Raw genomic sequence first — 19,661 nt, forward strand, 5'->3', positions numbered from 1 at the left:
AACTAATACACCTTAAAGCCATGAATTCTGACACGCTCTAGACTTGGTAGTCAATGTAGGAATTCTGTACCTCCTGATTTTCTGTGAACGCGACCTAGCAATCACTGCTAACCTATTCTACCACCTCTTAAACCACATAGTGAAAAGAGCTAAGAAGCAACCCTGGCAGCCAGAAATAGCATTCATTAGTATAGCTTGTGAGCATAGCAACACTTATGGCAAGTAAGACGCCTTGTAGCAAAGAAATTTACACTTGAGACAATGAAAGATGCCTGCTCTTCTCCATCTGTTATGAACATAGCCTTTTTTGAACTGATAACCTATTCTACACCAATCTAAAGCTACCTATTAAATAGACTATGTCAACAAGCTTTGCATAGAGCAATAGGGCAAGTGAATATAAGGAACTCTTTAATATATCTTATCAGAGAAAAATGTCTCCTTCGTCACTTATCTTCACCTTTGCTCTTGCTCCTTTCCTTCTTATATTATCATTCACTCTGAAAAACTGCTCAAGTCCATCTAGAGAGGGGTCAGCTTGCTAAAATATTAGGTTACTTCTGCCAATAGAAGTTGATGAGGAGGGGAAGGAGGAGGAGGAGTGGCTGGAGATAGACAATAGGAAACAAACTGCAGGTATTGGATGTTACCCCAGTGCTGGATTCACTGTCTACACTGTACAGTTCTGCTTTAAAATGTCCATAGAGATATAGATGAGCAGGATCTTGACTCACTACTCCAAGATTTGGAGACTACAGAGCATAAATTTGGAGAAAAATTTGATATGATGGCCAATAGTTTTGAGTGAGCATGCTCGGACGAGCATAATGCGCGATCGATTTTCAGAATGCCCAACAGGAATGTTGTTTAAATATTTACCCTATTGTATTGACACAGTGTGTCAGTACAGTAGTACTAACCGTTTCGGAGCTCCCGCCGGGAGCTCATGGCTCTTTAAATACTAATTCTAATTTTTGTTTACTTGGTTAACACATCCCTTCAAGGGACAGAAATTAATACAAAAAAATAATTGGAGATTAGAACTCCGGCGGTCTACTGTCAATTGGTGGTATACCACCAGATTTATAATGTGTCTTGCAGTTAGGTAATACAGATGATCAAACAGGGCCGAGGTTAAGGTCGTACAAACACGAACCATCAGCATTTGACTCCCGCTGCCTTCCTGTTCCATGGGGAAGGTGGAGACAGCCAGAGTACCGCCTGGAAAACAGGGATACAGCCTAGGTACTCGGGCTGTCTCCACCTTCCCCACGGAACGGGAAGGCAGCGGGAGTCAAATGCCAATGGTTCGGGTTCGTACAAACCAGAACCTCAGCTCTGTTCGATCATCTCTATTAGGTATTACATATTTTAGATCTAATTTTTGTACATTTCATATGCACATCCCTTCAAGGGACAAACAATTTGAACAAAAAAAATCAATAGTTAGACCAGGCACCACCCTTCTTTCTGACAATCAGGGGGAACCTTAATAAATGCTGGAGTCTTACATTGATTTCATTGAGCTTATTACTTGCGTTGAGCACTACAGCATTGAAAAATACTTGACTCAAGTAATGAGCACTCAAGCATTTTAGTACTTGCTCAACCCTAGTGGACACTAATAATTAAAAATGTAAAAAGCTACCTGAAATGAGAGCTGTGCTTAAAATCAACACAACCTGGGAAACTAAGTCTAGGAAATTTCAGGAAACTCACAGTTATGGCCATACTAAATGTTAATCATCACCAGATTCAGAAACTGACGGACTCAAGGTATGGAAAGCTTACAGATTATGGAACACAAGGGTGGCCATGTTGGTCACTGATTTATTTTAGATCCCCCCCCCCTTTTCATAATTCCATGATATTTTATAGTTGCCCAAAAATTACATACACATATTCTCCAAATAAAGCCAAAAATACAGCTTGCCTAATGATATATTTCTCTGTTGACTAATATCTTTTTCTTACTGGTATTACAGTCACATAACAGGCATCACAGGAGACCTTATACTTATACTGTATATTCCAACGTCTATAAAAAGCCAGCAAATTCGACACACGAATCGCCGATTTACATGCACGCACTTGTTTCATTACCAACGGGATATCCATTTTCCATAACCTTGTCCCGATTATAACATTTTATTGTGAAGATATCCTGAACACGAACCTTGAAAATAGGATCAGATATCCTTAAGCTACTCATGTGTACAAGTAATGGTGCTCAGATGCAATACAGTGCGGAGAGCAGAAAGTGTAAGCGGAAATCGAGGGGCTATAAGCATTTCTTGCACATAAAAGGATTATTCATCGCTCCACACAGCCCCAATCACGGGGACAGACGGCAAAGCTGCATTTTTCCTGTTACATTTTAATGTCTGTGCATATAAGGTTAATGGGATAATCTTCATCACGCCAGTTGTTCCTCTCATTCAAGTTAATGACATAGTGTTTAATGTATACACAGACCTCCCTGGCTCCCAAGACGTAATATAAAAAGTCACCTTCATCTCATCAACAGCTCGCTAATCAAGAACGCAGGTAGCAGCAAAGTGCACACACAGAATACACAGAATTCTAATCTGTTGTTTTACTTCAGCCCTATCTCCTCTAATTGATTTTGTGTGTCTGTGTAAGCAGCTTAGCAAAAAAAAGGAAAATGCATCTGAAATCCAGAGGGACTGTCATTAAATGTCATCGTACAAGCATGGTAATCTACCTGAAGGAAAGAAATCAAGGGCTCCGAGGCTACCGCAAGGCTCTTAGACGGAACAGAAGAAGTGGAACACTTACCCCAGAGTTGTCATGGTAACGATGGTATACCAAAACGAGGCCGGGATGCTGGTGAACTTGCTGGACGATGACCCTTTTTCCGCATAAAACATCACAGTGGCAAAGATAATGATTGCCATTGTCAGTGAGAACAGAAGGAATCCCAGTTCAGAGGCACAGCTCTTGAGCGTATACCCAAGGATCCGTAAACCCTGGGAGTGGCGGGAGAACTTGAAAATTCTGAAGACCCGGAAAACCCGTAGGGTGACAAAAGCGCCACTCACATCCTCGTTGTTGGTCATGACTAAGCCGATGTAGTAGGGCATAATGGCCACCACGTCGATGATGCTCATGACGCTTCTCATAAATCTGTATCGACTCGGGGCTGCAAAAAGTCTCAAGAGGTACTCAACTGTGAAAATCATGACACAGGCAGTGTCCAGGCAAAAGAAGGCTACATCATATCTTTCACCACAGGGAAGCTCCTTATTTCCAGGCACAGTGCCACAGGGAACAGTCTCAACCACATTGGTGATGACGGACACTGCAATAAAGAAGCCAGTCACATAGTAGAAGACTAAGGCTAAAGTGCTGGTGTGGGGATTTTCAAAGGCTCGCCACATAGTTTGGCGTAAATTAAGGTCGGGCATGGCTTCTTGACTGTTCTCGAATTCATTGTCATCCATTAGCCGTTCCGCATTCTCTCTTTTCCTGTCTTTATATTCTTCATAGCAGCAGTCGCCTATTATCTCGGGTAATATGCCATAGAAAGCCAGTTCTTCATCATAGGCAGAGATGCATTCATACCTGGGGTAGTGCAGCTTGCCAGTTCTGTAAAAATTTAGAATACTCCTGAAGACTTCAGGATCACGGTCAAAAAAGTATTCCTTGGTCTCCTCATTGAAGAAAAAATCTTTCTCTGTGCTTCCAAGTAGGGTGTCTGGGTATCTTTCCAGGGTAGTTCGCCACGTTTGGAACCTTCTTCCACTAACATTGAGTATTATCAGCTCATCTTGTTTTTTGTTTTTGTCAGCTGGTGCCAATGGCATGGGGCAATTGGCCACTGGCATCCATCCAATGGCGGCAGCCCTCGCAAAGGGCAGCCATGCTGCAACCCCGGAGGCCATGATGGCGCCAGTACTTTAAAACCAGCTTGACTTCAGATCAAGACCATCTGCAGAAGAAGAAAAAAAGAAAGTCAATATCATCTTAATAAGGAATATTTGGAAACGTGCATTAAAATTTTGTCATTTGTCTACGAAGGTAATTGTAAAACACATAAAATTCAGAAGCGTAACCAGGTAATCATTATTTTCCACTTAACCTTCAAAATGGCCAGCTCTTAATGTGTGCACAAGAATATTTTTGTCTCCGACCCTGAAAATATTGATTTATTCTATTAATTTCCAAGAATCACAGAAGGCCAATAAGTCTTCCTTTTAAATAATCTGCTATTGATTAAAATCTCCAGAAGATAATGGAATAACATGCATTGTGAACACAAAAGTACCAATAGTGCTAAAGCCACAGACTAGTATGAACAACATAACATTCATATAGCAATGCATGAACTGCACAGGATATGTTTTTCTCACTGTATGTGTATGGAATTGCACAGTCAACTATGATTTTTCATATCACAGCAAAAATAGGTGAATGGGGCCTTATGGATACATATATGCTAGGATCGTCACCCTGCTTATACTATACAGTACAACAACCACAGGGCTATAACATGATTTGCACAAGCCAATAAATATACCAAGATAAAGGGGAATACCATGCTCGGTATACTCATATGGATAAGTGGTGCCATCAAAACCCATCAAAATTAATTGATATATTAAATAATAAAGAAAACAGTATGGGTCGAGAGTTTAAAGGGTGAGCTAACAAACTAGTTTTGGCCATGTAAGTAAGTGTTCTCCACTAATGATCGGCCATAAGTATCAGAAAAACTTGACTTGACCACCTTGTGCCATTACGGTTGCTTATACAAACCCATGAGTGATACCATCTTTAGGGCTATATTCAGAGAAAAACGAACATGGCACTCACCAATAACAAACAGCATGAAAAATGTATTCCATAATGGGAAACGGGGTGTGGACTGATAAGTGGGCGACGACCATTTCCCGAGCACACAACACAGGGGTGCTTCCTCTTTGCTGTTCCTAGAAGAAGCACACCTTTGTTGTGTGTGCACGAAATGTCACCCACTTGTCAGTCCACATCCCGTTACCAGTTATGGAATTCATTTTTCCTGTTGTTTGCCTCTCATCGGTGAGTGCCACAGTCATTCTTTCCGGAATATTACATTTGGACTATAACTATGTATTGAGCTAAAGGGGACTTTTGCCATTAATCACACTGCACATTGTGATAGTTGGTAGTGCCGAGATCTTTTCATTCGTCATGGCTGTATCTTTAGGACTATGTTCCAAGTGAGGGATCATAGCGGGGAAAGGCAGCTGTCTCATAATATTGACAGTGGCAAATAATGATTATTTGCAGCCATCAATATCATAAGGCGGTCTACCTCCCCCGCTATGATCCCGTAGAGGGAGCATAGCCAAAGTGTAAAATCCAGTACATTTAAAGTTTTCTATTTTGCAATTCTTTATCATTGTTCACTTGTAGTTTGGCCTGAGTACTCCAGTCCACACACATGGCCTTTTAAATGATGACACCTTTTGCCCAGCAGGTTTTTTTTTTTCTTTTTCAATCAAATGTGACGGCATCTGCTTTGCAGAGCCTATACTCATGTTTTGCTCCTGTCATTGCCGCTGTCTGTCTAAGCCATGTTTATCTAGGTCTATCGAGAGAACAATAGAGCTGTCATTCTGTCCTTTATTTACATCCACCATCAAATATTATAAAGACACCACCTAAGGGGTATTCCATGAATATAGAGCTAAAAAAAAAAAACTGCTATGTGATGGAAGGGTTCCTTTAAGCAACCTTTACAATGAAACATATGGTGAAAAACATGAGACCGGCCTGTTTTTTTTAGAAAGTAACCGTTAATGGGCAAGGCTCTCTTCAGATGTCGCTGTTATTTTATATAAGCTTTGACATCTCTGTAATCGATTGTACATTACTGTATGAACTGTGGTAAACCACACAAGTATGATATAAACATGCGGTGAATAACTTGTTCCGTAACAGTAATAGACATGCTGTTTATCATGACCAAGGCAGAGTTAGGCTATTTTATATCAGGAAGCAATCTCTGGAGTTACGTACATTAATATGTGCCTAGGAAATATGTGTCTTTTTAAATTCTAAATGGTAGACTGCAGGTAAAACTTAGGAGCCTATCAATAGTGTTGAGTAGTCATGAGCGAACATCTTGATGTTCAGTTCAGATCCTGAATACGAACATAAAAAAAATTATCGTGATCCGCACGGTTTGTATTTGCCGAACAAATAACGAATGTACAGTAGAAGCGCACGGTTTGGTGCACACAGGTTATCAGGTGCAAGGCATAAAATACGTAATAGCGGAGCAATTAGGAGGTGTGTATGTTTTATTCGACCGCACATATATGCCCAATGACGTGCATACATGTATGGCGCAATATGTGCAAGGAAGTTTGGGCCGCAGCGTACAGTCAGCTCAGCAAGTCAAGATGCCCCAGCGACATTGGCCTTGGAGAACTCAAATACATTGTGAGGATAATGGACAGGATGGACACCTGGTCACTTCAGGGTTAAGAAATGAATCCTTATAGTGCTTTCTGTCATCCTCCCTACACTGACAATTTCACAACGTTCTAAGCACTACTCGGTCAGCTCTCCCTCCCTACACTGACTAACTACCACTGTGAATATTGCTGCCTAACTAAATTCAGATGCTGTCCCTGCTCCTTTTACTCTCCCTACTGAACGGCACAAGAATCATGAAAAACTGTGAGAAAATTTGCCTCAGCGTTATGTTTTTATCGCATGTATGTAACGTACGTAATGACGCTAATAATACAGCCAATGATAGTAATGCCAGTAGTGAACATGGCTACTACATTACCTGATGTGCCCTTCCTTCCCCACACGTTCATTGGCTCTTTCAAATTGGTGGGAGGAAACTTACATCACAAGATAAACGTTTGCATTTTCTAAAATGATGGTTATAACCATTTTGATCAACAAACAATTAGCGTTATGTGCGTACGAACATACAAACATTTACGAACATGTTCGCTCATCACTATTGTTGAACGGACCTGTCAAACTGTTTGGGTTTGGCAACTTTCTCTGAACTTGAACATTGGATGCTGCCCTAGACTGCCAGGAAAACATGGACTCGGATCTTTCCTTCACTCCTCATATTAAATCTCTTTCACGTTCCTGTAATCTGCATCTAAAAAACATCTCTAAAATCCGTCCCTTCCTTCCTGTCGAATCTGCTAAAACTCTCATTGTCGCTCTTATTCATTCCCGTCTAGACTACTGCAATTCCTTACTAATCGGCCTTCCTTCCTCTAAACTCTCCTCTCTCCAGTCCATTCTTAATACAGCGGCCAGGCTCATCCCCATGTCCAGCCGTTATACAGATGCCTCCCCCCTGCGCCAGTCACTACATTGGCTCCCTATTAAACACAGGAAACACAAACTCCTCCTGCTCACCCATTAAGCTCTTCACAGTGCTGCACCTCCCTATATCTCCTCCCTCATCTCTGTCTACCGCCCTACCCATGCCTTACGCTCCTCTAATGACTTACGACTAACATCCACCTCTCACTCCCGTCTTCAGGACTGTACCGGAGCTGCACCAGTTCTATGGAATGCATTACCCAAGACTGTCAGACTCACCTCCAATACTCAAACGTGCCCTCAAAACTCATCTGTTCAAGCAGGCTTACCAGGTTCCCTAATTTTCACTGCTACCCTCAACCCCCCCCCCCTTACACACACACACACACACACACACACACCTCCACCACCACATACACACATACATATACACACACCAAGCATTTAAGCACTTAGACCTGTGCATGCAGGCATTGACTGGTGACAGGTTCACCCACCCTTACCTGCACTGCCTTATTTATATAGATGGCTGGACCATAAGAACAATGAAGCACTTTGCCCCTCTACCATTTTGTCTCAAACCCCTCCTGATAGTATGTAAGCTCATGCATGCGAGCAGGGACCTCACTCCTCATGTATGGATAATTATATGTATATCTCTGTAATGTCTATTTTTTGTCTATGTATGTACCCCCAGAATTGTAAAGTGCTGCGGAATCTGTTGGCGCTATATAAATAAAAATTATTATTATATACAACCTATGGCCTATGGCCTATTCAACGTCAGCCGAGAGGAATCAAATGCTTCGATTGTTTGATTCGCAGTGTTTGGGTTTGGAGAACATTGCCAAACCCGAACAGTTTGACATGTCCACGTAAGACTACTTTATCAAAGCTTCTAAACTCCACACATATGACCTACTATACCATGTCCAGTATATGTTTTCTGCAACAATGTGTAAACTGAGTAATCTGTGAATGCTAATGCTTTGGATTGAATTTTTCTGGAAAAAAACGTCATCATGTGGGATATGGAACATGTATTTTGCACTTCAGGCAAAGTTCTCATGGGAATCCGTTTGAACTCATTTAATTTCCATATTGCTCACCTTAGAAGCAACACTTTAGGGATCTAAAACTAATTTTCTCCTCTGTAATTTTACGGCTGAGCAGTATAGCCATACTTATATTCTGTAAATTATTCTAACCTCTGCCCCAGGCTAGAAAAGTGGCTCCATATAGTGGCAAAGAAATAGAGAAATTGTGCTTTAATTGCAAAGTTTTTGTCAGCTCTATTGGCAGAAATATATATATATATATATGGTAACAGAAGCTCATCTTCACATTGAGCACATGGTCATGTCCCTCATATGGAGGTCAAAATATTTGCTTAACATTTTATTCAGTTACTGATAGAGCATTTGATTAGCTGAGGCTGCTGAAGTTGGATAAAGCCCTAAGGCTATGTGGAAATCATGGATATAGTCATTGGCTGTATCCATGTTTTCCAGACAACCTTAGAGCTTTATCCAAGTTCAGCAGCCTCAGCTAATCAAATGCCGAACGATCGGGTTCGGATGGACTTGAACCCTAACCCGCTTCGCTCATCTCTAGTTACTGATACTATTATCTTTACTATTTTATTTAAAACTAGACATATATTAGCAAATCACAAGTTATAGGGATTGGCTAAGTTTGTTTAGGGTAGCTTCACACATTACGGATCCTCAGCGGGTTTCACACTGCGAGTTTGCAGCGAAATCTGCTGCGGATCCTGGTAGTGTGAAGTGAATGGGTCACATACCCGCAGCGGAACTTTCAGTATGTGACCCGGCCCCTTAACCCCTCCCCCCCCCCCGCTGCCTGCAGCCCCCGACCCGCAGCATACATTACCTGCTCAGCTCCGCGGCTGTGTGAAGCTCCTGGCTCCCCTCGCTCCTCATCAGCCAATCAGTGCCTGGCAGCACTGATTGGCTGATGGGGACCAACGGGAGCCAGGAGCTTCACACAGCCGCGGCGCAGAGCAGGTAATGTATGCTGCGGGCCAGGGGCTGCGGGCAGCGGGGGGTTAAAGGGGCCGGGTCACATACTGGCGGCGGAATGAAAATTCCGCTGTGGGTATGGAACCCATTCATTTCACACTACCAGGATCCACAGCGGATTTTGAGTTTGCTGCAAACTCATAGTGTGAAATCTGCTGCGGATCCGGTACGTGTGAAGTAGGTTTGTTTTATATACTGGCTGCATTATTAGCTGCCTGACCATTAGACAGTCAGTATTTTCCTCCACTCCAAGGCGGGTAAAACAGGCGCAGCTCCAAAAGGAAGTAGTGATAGAAAACATCATAACATTTATGAAAAGAATTATGCCAGCGACACAACGCGTTTTAAGACCAGTCCAGTCTCTTTATCAAGTGTCTAATGAAAGACAGTCACATGCTATCAGTAAGAGTTGTGCCTTAAGGCCCTGTTACACGAAATGACTATTTTCCGTATTTGGCCGAAATTGGCTGTTACGGTTGATAATCGTCTAGTGTAATAGAATTGAAAGACAAATGACTAATATAGCAGCGATCAGCAGCCGTCGCTTTGTGGAATAGGAGCGGCAGTATCAGACCACTGCCATCGGCTATGGGCTGCCGGACCATCTAGCGATCACCCAGGCAGGCAACATCCCCCCCCCGCGGCCCCCCTGTACACACCTGCTTGCTGCCGACGCGTGTAATAGCTCCAGCAGCAAGCAGGGAACGAGGAGCAGGCGAGCACTGACAGCCCCCAGTCTCCGTCGCCCCGTGTAATAGGGGCTTTATACAAGCACAGCCTACTCAGGTAACAGTTCTATGTGCTTTCTTTCACCACTGTCTAAATTACGGTATAGAGCGCTGTCTTATATTTGGTGACCATTAGAGAATACTGATGATTTAGGGTATGTTCACACTATGGAATGGTCAAGATATTTTAAGCGGAGTTTGCACCGTGAACTCCGCTTGAAATTCTGCCTGTCCCATTGATTCTATGGAATTTCTCAAGTAAAGACTACCATCTGCCCAAAGATTTGACATATTGACTTAATTGAATTGACATATAAATTCTTTGGGTGGATGGTGGATTGTGTTTGAGAAATCCCATGAAATTAATGGGACAGGCAGCACGAACACGTTGTTAACTCCACATAGAATTCATTGCTGATTCTGTAGTGTGAACATACCCTAAAGAGAAAGTTGTCATTATTTTTATGCTGCCTAAATCATTGGGATGAATAAAATAACGGTCACTGTTCGCAGCGGCCATCAAATTTATGTTCGTGTCATTAATTTGCGGCCGTTATTTAGTGAACAGCGGCCATTCATTACTGTATGTTATTCACACTTTTTTTTTCACCATCCTTTTATGGTAGTTTGCACAATTTTGAACTTTAAAGTAACCACAACCTTTTGGGTGTGATTAAGCGGCCACGTTAAACGTAACCTAGAATAACGTACGACGGGCCGTCGTTGTAACAATGGCTGCTGTAGTATGTTAAACAACTGCTGTTATCTGGTAGTAAAATACTATCGAAAGTATCAAATAACGACCATTGAAAATTCTTGTGTGAACATGGCCTAATTCTGGCCACAAGTTCCACCAAGGCCAGTGGAAGGACCCTGACATTTTGCTATTAATGTATTGTTCTTATTGAATGCATTTGATGTAATTGAAAAGGCTGTTAGATGTTCTGTTAAGCACGTTGTCACACGTTCGTCACATCTGCATATATTAGTACTGACACTTATAGAGGTGTCACTTCAGAAGTGTTTGATATGTGTACTAAAAATATACAGCAGCTTCTCATAGATTTTACATGAATTCTAATAAGATAAAGCAGCTTTCTTCAGTTACAGAGACCATAACCTCAGATTCATCAGTTTACCCGAATTTGGGGATTTTTGCATTCCCTTTTATGGTACTTTATACCTTATATTACACCTATTATTTCATCTTTATTATATCTATATTATACCCATTATTTCCTTATACAAAAGGCGTTAACGTCTTTATGTAATGCTGAATCCAATGCCACAATTAGTCTACCCAACTGGGAATATTCCTTGTCAAAAAGTATATTGTAACTCCGAATAACTTTTAAGGCTATGTTCACACAATGATTTTCAATGGCTGTTATTTGATACTAAAAATAGTGGCCGTTATCTTGAGTACCGAAAAAGCCCGTTATTTAAAGTGACTCTGTACCCACAATCTGACCCCCCCCCAAACCGCTTGTACCTTCGGATAGCCGATTTTAATCCAAGATCTGTCCTGGGGTCCGTTCGGCAGGTGATGCAGTTATTGTTCTAAAAAAATACTTTTAAACTTGAAGCCCGTGCCGAACGGGAGTATCTGTGCCCTAACTTTGCACCACCCCTCCGTCCCTCCTCCCCACCCTCCTCATCATTAGGAATGCCACTGAAACATTTTCTCCATGCTGAACATTGCACAGGTCCTCAACAGTCCAGCCCATGTGCCGTGCTGACACAGGTGTGGAATAGGAGGCAATCTGCCTGGAGCATTCCTAATGATGAGGGGGGCGGGGAGGAGGGACAGATAGGGTGTGCAAAGTTAGGGCACAGATACTCCCGTTTGGCATGGGCTTCTAGTTTAAAAGTTTTTTTTTTTATAACAATAACTGCATCACCCGCCGAACGGAGCGCAGGACAGATCTTGGATTAAAAGCAGCTATCCGAAGGTACAAGTGGTTTGGGGTGGTCAGATTGTGGGTACAGAGTCGCTTTAACATAGTTTGTCGGTCGTTTTTGCAATTAGAGCTGTTGGTACATTGTTTAAAGTGTCACTGTCGTTTCATTTTTTTTAGTCCAGGCGATTTTAAGAAACTTTGTAATTGGGTTTATTAGGCAAATTTGCCATTATCTGCATTGAAAAAGACTTTCCCCAGCCCCCCTCCCCTCCTCTCTCTCATTCACTGATCATTATCAGGAAATCTCAACTCTTTTACATCAGTCGGGCCCTGTCTGTTCTATGGAGAGGGGAGGAGGGAGATTAGTGAGCAGCAGAGAGCAGAGAACAAAGGATTACACAGCAGGGAGCCGCTGAAAGCCCCTTTTCAGAGGTCAGAGAGGTCAAAGCTAATGTCAGAGGAGATAGCCTGGTGATGTAGCTGTAAATTAATTGTTTATTGTCCTGTTTTGGTGCCTCATCTCCCTCTACCTCTCCCCTCTCCATAGAGAACAATGAAGACAGGGTGGAGAGTTTCAAACTGCTTTTTTATGATAAAAATGCATTATTTGGGTAATAAACCCAATTACAAAGTTTCTTAAAATCGCCTGTACTATTGATTTCTGCTAAAACATTTTTTAACGACAGTGCCACTTTACTATGTGTATACGCTCCGGCCGGGATCCCATAGAGAAATAGGCAACGTATGTTTTCGTGAAAACTACGGCCATTGTTGTTGATTACAACAACAGCCGTACTTTTACGAAACCATATGTTGTGTGAACATAGCCTAATAGTTTATGGGTTTAAAATGGTGCTGCTCCTTGCCTGTTTACTATTTTTTTCTCAGCTTTAGGTTCACATGGTTCCATTGTTTTTAATATGTTTTTTTCTTTTGTATTGCTTCAATTAATAAACTTAGATTTTTTTAATTGCTCACACGTTTTCTCCCTTTTTGGTGCTATGTATTGTATTGTGAACATGGGATGATACACTGAGGGTTTTTATAAGTTATAAGATTTCCCAGGGGGCAGTGTTCCTAGATTCCCTGACGTTGAGAAACATGTGATGGTGTCTCTGCTGTGTTTTGGTTGATCTCCCTGAGGTCAACTATCATTCTCTTGAATGCACTTACTAGGCTTTGCTCCCACTAGCCGAAAATCCTACTCCACACTGATGAGAGGTAAATACCCCAAAACAGCTGTCTGTGGATGGATACCTTGGTGGGGCATTTCCCAAGTCCTGTCAATTTTTCACTGTGACTTGTTGGTAGGTGGTTTCCTTAACTGGAGACCCCTTTGGCTTGGTTGTTCCTTCCCGAAAGAAGGTCTGGCTAAATCACCAATGTTGAGAAACACACATTGGTTTCTCTGCAGTATTTTTGTATATTCAATAGGTTATTGTCTGATACTATAGGCAGATAGAATTAATTCATTCTCTATCTTTACATTTGTCCTGTTTATAAATGGAGTGGTTCTTCTCATATAATAAGGACCATAGTTCAGCTGGTCATTTGCTAGATGGTAGAGTTGGCGCCACTCTGGTGGTGGTTGGCCGAGATACAGCCGGGCCCAGGGATGTTATGTTGTGACGTAAGTGCCGATTGGGCACACAGGTATGGTGGTACACCTGCTTTTAGTTTAGAGGGCCAGTTGTACCTAGTTCCCTGTAGTCAGTGATCTGCCGGGCTGCTACGGGAACCCTTGGGTTAGTGTAGTCACGGTGGTCCGGAGTGGAGTATTGACCCACCCGGACTGTTGCCACTGCCAACAGAAAGGGGAAATGTCCCAAGGAGTGTGTGTATACTGTTTTAGTGTAGGGCGAAGAATCACAGAGTCTCTTTATCATAAATAATCTCTTGTTTATTCCGAAAGTACTTGTGTGCAGCAGAACATACAACTTTGCTTTGACAGGTTACACTTAATAGAACACTGATAATACACTTGGTAGTACAGGATCAAGATCTGTTGCGTGTACAGGATCAAGTTGCATGTTGAGAGATACAAGAAATCAGAGGAGCAGAGAGAAGGATGTCATGAGTCCCAACCCAAGTAGTACTGTGCTCTGCCGGGATGTTGGAGGATGAGGTAGAAGAATACTGAAGAAGAAGAAGAGGAAAAGAATACTTGTGCCTGTGTTTTGACCTTTGGGTCTTTGCACCACCTATGCCCATCAGTGTCGGGTGACCTGTCCTATGAGGGTGGATCCGGATCAGTTCCTAGCTTTCTTTGGCCTTAGTGGATACTGTCCTGCACTGTGACTCTTCTAGTCCACGGCGTGGGTTGAGATAATCTCTGACTTGTCTTCTCCTGTAAGGGGTCTAACACTGCATAGTGTTGTGTAGAGTTAGCTGAGGAGAAACTACTAGGTGCGTCTTTTTCTGCCTCCTCACCATACAGAAACCTGACTAAGACTGACTCTTTACGGTAGGGGGTCCTGGCAGAGGGCCAGAGCCCAAAGGGGCCAATGTAGGGAGTGTTCTAGCCTGCGTCCTTCCCCTACAATGTCCAACACAGAAAGACCTCTACACTTCCTCTACCTATGTGACTTCCTATCTCCAGTGTATCTAAAGTGCACTGTTAGTGGGTGAAGAGCGCATAAAGAAAAAGTAAGGAGAAAGATGATAGGACAGAAGAAGAAGATATTTCCATAGGTTCACAGATCCATGTGACAAACAAATAAACAATAACCCTTTCCATATTTTAGCCGTGCAACATCTGTGTACATACATCTAAAATAGCGACATCTAGTGGCAAAACTTTATCACTACTTCATCACCACTGACCTACAATAAGTACAGTCTTTTGCAAAGGGTGTAACCAATAGCAACACCCATGGTGGGACACCACATAATGGTGTGGCAGATTTTAATAGTGGTTGTTTGAAAATCGAGTACATCTTTAGGCTATGTTCACACTACGATGGCAACAACGGCCGTAGTTTTTGTGCAGCGGAACACAGCCTATTAAGCAATGGGATCCCGGCCATAGCGTACACACATTGTATACGCTCCGGACGGGATGTGTGGGGCCCCGCAAATAACTGACATGTCAGTTTTCTGCGGCCGGAATTCAGTGAATTCCAGCCGCAGAAAGACCTGTCAGTTCACACAGTGAAGCAAGCGGCTTAAGTATCGGCCAAGATGATCCAGCCAGAGACCGGCCGTTCCGTGACCCGGCCGGGGTTACGGAACGGCTGGTCTCATATGTTGTGTGAACATAGCCTTAGATTGTGTGGTCTAAGTTTAGACCATCTCTGTTAAACCACACCCCATGTAAAGTATGTTACACATCTCAATTTTTTTTCTTCTAGTTTTATTTAAAGGGGTTATCCAGCAGGTTAAATTTTTGTAATATATTGCTGACCTGTTGGTAAAGATAATAAACATTTTATACTTACCTCTCGACGATCCACCGGTATCCAGATGCAGTGTCACCGCTGTTCCCTGCTGACTGCAGATCGGCCACCTGAGAGACGAACTTGTCTCAGGGGTGACAACTCACTCAGCCAATCACTGGCTGAGACGAGACAGCCCTGCAGCCAGAGATTGGCTGAGCAGGCTGTCACTCCCAAGATGAGTTTGCCTCAGAAGTAGTAGAGTTGCAGTCAGCAGGGGACACCAGAGGCTGCATTGGGACAGCAGGGGAGCGCGGAGTGGTAAGTATAACAAGTTTATTATGTTCACCAATGGGCCAACATATTTAGTTCAAGGTAAAACATGCTCTTTATGTTCAGAAGCACCATTGAATGTAGGCCCTATAAAACGTGACACTATGACAAAAGAGCAGCGACACTGCCCATGTACATGCTAGAGGTTATTTATTTAACCCATGAAGGAAACAAAAGGTGGCTCAGGGAAGCCTCGTCTTTTATGCAGTTTGTTATTACACGACGACCCATAAATATTTAATCTAAGCAAATCAATCATGTTACCGGCCATTCTGAGAGCAATAAATGTAATGTGGCAGTAAAAAGACAATGCCTATGTACCTGTGTATTATTTACTACCATCAGGTTATTTATGTTACTGCATCTTTTATGGTCTAGTGATTAGGCGTTACTGCGCTGGTTACATCTGTTTAGCCCTTCATTTCCCATGTAATTACTAACGTCAGGAGCCGATCTCTTCCTTCTGCGCTGTATTCAGGTCTGTCGTCATTCCGCACTTAAAAATGTGTTTATTGGTCTAACACAGTGTTAAAAAAAAGACCCATTAAGTGTAAAAATCATTTCACCAACTTGCTATCAATTACGCCATGCTACTGAAGAGAACTTACAAAACCGCCGTTAGAAGGTAAAGGCGAGATGGCGTTGCATAAACTCCGCAGATGTATTTTAAGGTACTCAGTAAAATACAGATTTCTGTAGAACCCTATTGTGTTAAAGTCATTTCTACAACAGTGTTCCCCTCTTAATTGAATCTATTGACCCTGAGGGGCTCTTTTGTATTTTGCTATTGTGTTGTTCTGTATGTGTAGTTTCCCATATTTTTTTTTTTTTTCAAGAAAAGCTGCCATGTATCTTCCTTAAACTCTTTAGGATCTATTCCAGGTGAAAAACAAAGCAAAACCATAATCTATCAAGCTTGCCTTACTGAATAGAATATATGACCTTTCATGCCTCTCCAAAGCACAGTTTTCTCCTATTTTCTAATGAGTCCCAGGTCGACCCTATGTTAGATGGAGCCTTGTGCAGTATCTATTGTTGGCGCCCCCCATATAGTTTTCCGTCATTCAGTGTAAAAATAACCATACTATACAGTCTGATGCCTAAATATTAGTATTAAGCGAGAATGCAAGGTCGAGCATAATGCTCGATTGAGCTTGATCCTCAATGGTGGCCATACACCTTCAATTACTGGTGGCCAAACCATCGTCAACTATACCTATCGCATTTTTTCGTTCTAATTTCTGTATATTTTGTCCCTTGAAGGGGTGTTTGAATGAATACTGCTGGCATACCGCTGGAGTTTTAAAGGACAACTCTGGTGGGTTTTTTTTTGCAATGTGTTTTTACTAAGCCTTCTGTCCCCCTTCCCTATTGCAGATCAGAAAGCATACTTAAGTGATCCCTGTTGACCTCACATGGCTACATCAGAGGCCAGCCCCCCCTCTGCTATGTTGTCAGATGACTCACAGGAAAATCATCTGTATTTGCATCTGTATACGTTTCCGTAAAATGTGAGTGGTATTAGTTTGCATAGATTTGATCCCATAGACTTTGATTGGTAATCTGTACCGCAATCACAATCCGCACTAGGACGTGTCCTTTTTTTATTTAATTAACGGATTACTGATTAAAATTAACACGAACTGTGTGAATAGCCCAATATAAATCAATGTGCTCTAAGTTTATGGATCTGCAATTACAGACAACTTTACGGGACGTGTGAATAAGGCCTAAGGCCTAAGGCTAGCAAACTCAAATTACCTTATATTGTGGAAAAGGGAGCACTAGGTAGCATGACTAGTTTGCACTGCTGTCTTGTTACATGGCATCATAGGTTTTCCATTTGGCCAGGGCAGCATCTGAACAGAGTTTATGAATTTATCACATACTGTACAGATAGACTAATGAGAACTTGTCTAAAAAAAAAATTAAAGGGGTACTTCAGTGATTTTTATTTCCCTGTAAATCAACTGATACCAGAAAGTGCCAGAGATTGGTAATTTATTTCTATTTAAAAATCTCCAGTCTTCTAGTACTTATCAGCTGCTGTATGTCCTGTGGGAAGTGATTTATTATTTCCAGTCTGACACAGTGCTCTCTGCTGCCACCTCTGTCCATGTCAGGAACCGTCCAGAGCAGTAACAAATCCCTATAGAAAACCTTTTCTTCTCTGGGCAGTTCCTGACATGGACAGAGGTGGCAGCAGAGAGCACTGTGTCAGACTGGAAAAATACATCACTTCCTGCAGGACATACAGCAGTTGACAAGTTGCTACTTGCTCTGGACAGTTCCTGACACAGCCAGTGGTGGCAGCAGAGAGCCCTGTGTCAGACTGAAAAGAATGGATTCTCACTTGTGTTCGAGAAAATATACATGTCACCCACATAGCACTGAAGTGGAAGGTAGGAACATTAAAAAATATGGAGACACATTTTAATCCCAAAATGAGAAGAGGAGAAAGAAGCCCTTCATTGGGCACTGCCCGTCAAATATGAAAGGACTCCAGAATATACTTTAAGGAAAACTTTACTTGGCATAGTGACAACTGGTAAAAGCAAAAAATACGTTGTGGGGTTAAACCCCTCCCTGTAATAAAATCCTCTTTAGGTTATGTTCACATTATCTTTCTTTCCATTATATGATATTAGGGTGTGCCTTTAATTAAAAGAATGGTGAATCAATGTACTGTGTGTGAACTACTTAAATAACGGCCGCTGCCCGCACAATACGGCCACAATTAAATGGCATTAACGTTAATTCGACAACCACCAAGAACAAAGACCGTTATAAATACACTGTGTGTATTGGGTGGCCATTAGGAATGAGTGAGCATACTTGTCCGAGATTGGTACTCGTTCGAGTATTAGGGTACTCGATGATACTCGTTACTCGGACGAGCATCTCGCGATACTCAAGACAATGGCATCTTCCTCTTCCTGCATGTTTGGCGGCTTTTTCTCAACCACTCTACATGCAGGAGAGTCTTTGGGGGCTCGTAGCATCACGTGGTAACCCTACATGTCAATAGCAGCGATTGGCTGGCCAGATCAGATGACCTGGGCATATAAGAATCAGGTCCCGCGATGCTCACTTCAGACGTAGGCTGGATGAGCTTAGGGAGAGAGCCGCTGTCTGTCAGGGAGAGCGTTAGGGTGGGAATAATATTGTTTGTTAGGAAAGAATCATCCACAAAGAACCCAACAGTCCTTCTAAGGGCTACAACTACATTTTTTTGGCCTCCTCTTGGCTGCTGGCTGGGGCTTGTAGTGCAGCTGCCGCCATCTTGGCTGCACACTGTGCAGAGTGACTGGTGCCAGAAAAAGGACAGCATATGGACCACAAAGACCCCAAATAAATTGCCCAAAGTCCTCTCAGTATTCATTTTTGCTGCTGCTGTACCTTGGCTTGCTGGTATCTGTAGTGCAGCTACACCTATCCTGGCTGTGCAGTGTGCAGTGTAACAGGTGCCCTAAAACAAAAAGCACCTGGTACACACAGACTCCATAGACTACACCAAGAGTCCTCCCAGTTGCACGTAGTTGTGTGCTTTCCTGCCAGCACATATGCCTTGCCCATCTTGGTCTGGGTCAGCAAAATTGTGTTGAGGGCCACCACTTGGCTTTTGCCAATAATTTGGCGTAATGTTGCGATTAGCCAGCCCCAGAGGCATCCAAACATCCTACCCCTGCTGTTTCCTGTCCATTTCCGTGGTGTTTCCATCATTTTTTTGAGGATTCCAGGTTTTCAGGCAACCTTCCCTGTACAGAGCTTTGGTCCCCTGCAAAAATGCTTGAGTTCCCCATTGACTTTAATGGGGTTCGTTACGCGAAACGAGCCCCCGAGCATCGTCAAATATTTGTCTCGAGTACTAAGCACCCGAGCATTTTAGTACTCCCTCATCTCTAGTGGCCATGATTCCATTGACGCCAATGCATTCGATTGACTTCAACTAAAAATTGGTAATATTGGACG

General features: G+C 42.6%; 1 protein-coding gene across 6 annotated transcripts in view; it reads right to left on the reverse strand.

The window, feature by feature from the left end:
- Nucleotides 1-19,661, reverse strand: part of KCND3 (potassium voltage-gated channel subfamily D member 3) — a 341,235-nt gene that overhangs the window by 307,409 nt on the left and 14,165 nt on the right. For all 6 annotated transcript variants that reach the window (XM_069946138.1, XM_069946140.1, XM_069946142.1 and 3 more), the window contains one exon: nt 2,800-3,952. In XM_069946138.1, the coding sequence (XP_069802239.1) occupies nt 2,800-3,905 (1,106 nt within the window). In that variant the 5' untranslated portion in view covers nt 3,906-3,952. The remainder of the gene's footprint in view (nt 1-2,799; nt 3,953-19,661) is intronic.

This window comes from Dendropsophus ebraccatus, chromosome 11 (genome assembly GCF_027789765.1).
Source record: "Dendropsophus ebraccatus isolate aDenEbr1 chromosome 11, aDenEbr1.pat, whole genome shotgun sequence".
Classification (NCBI taxonomy): Eukaryota; Metazoa; Chordata; class Amphibia; order Anura; family Hylidae; genus Dendropsophus; species Dendropsophus ebraccatus.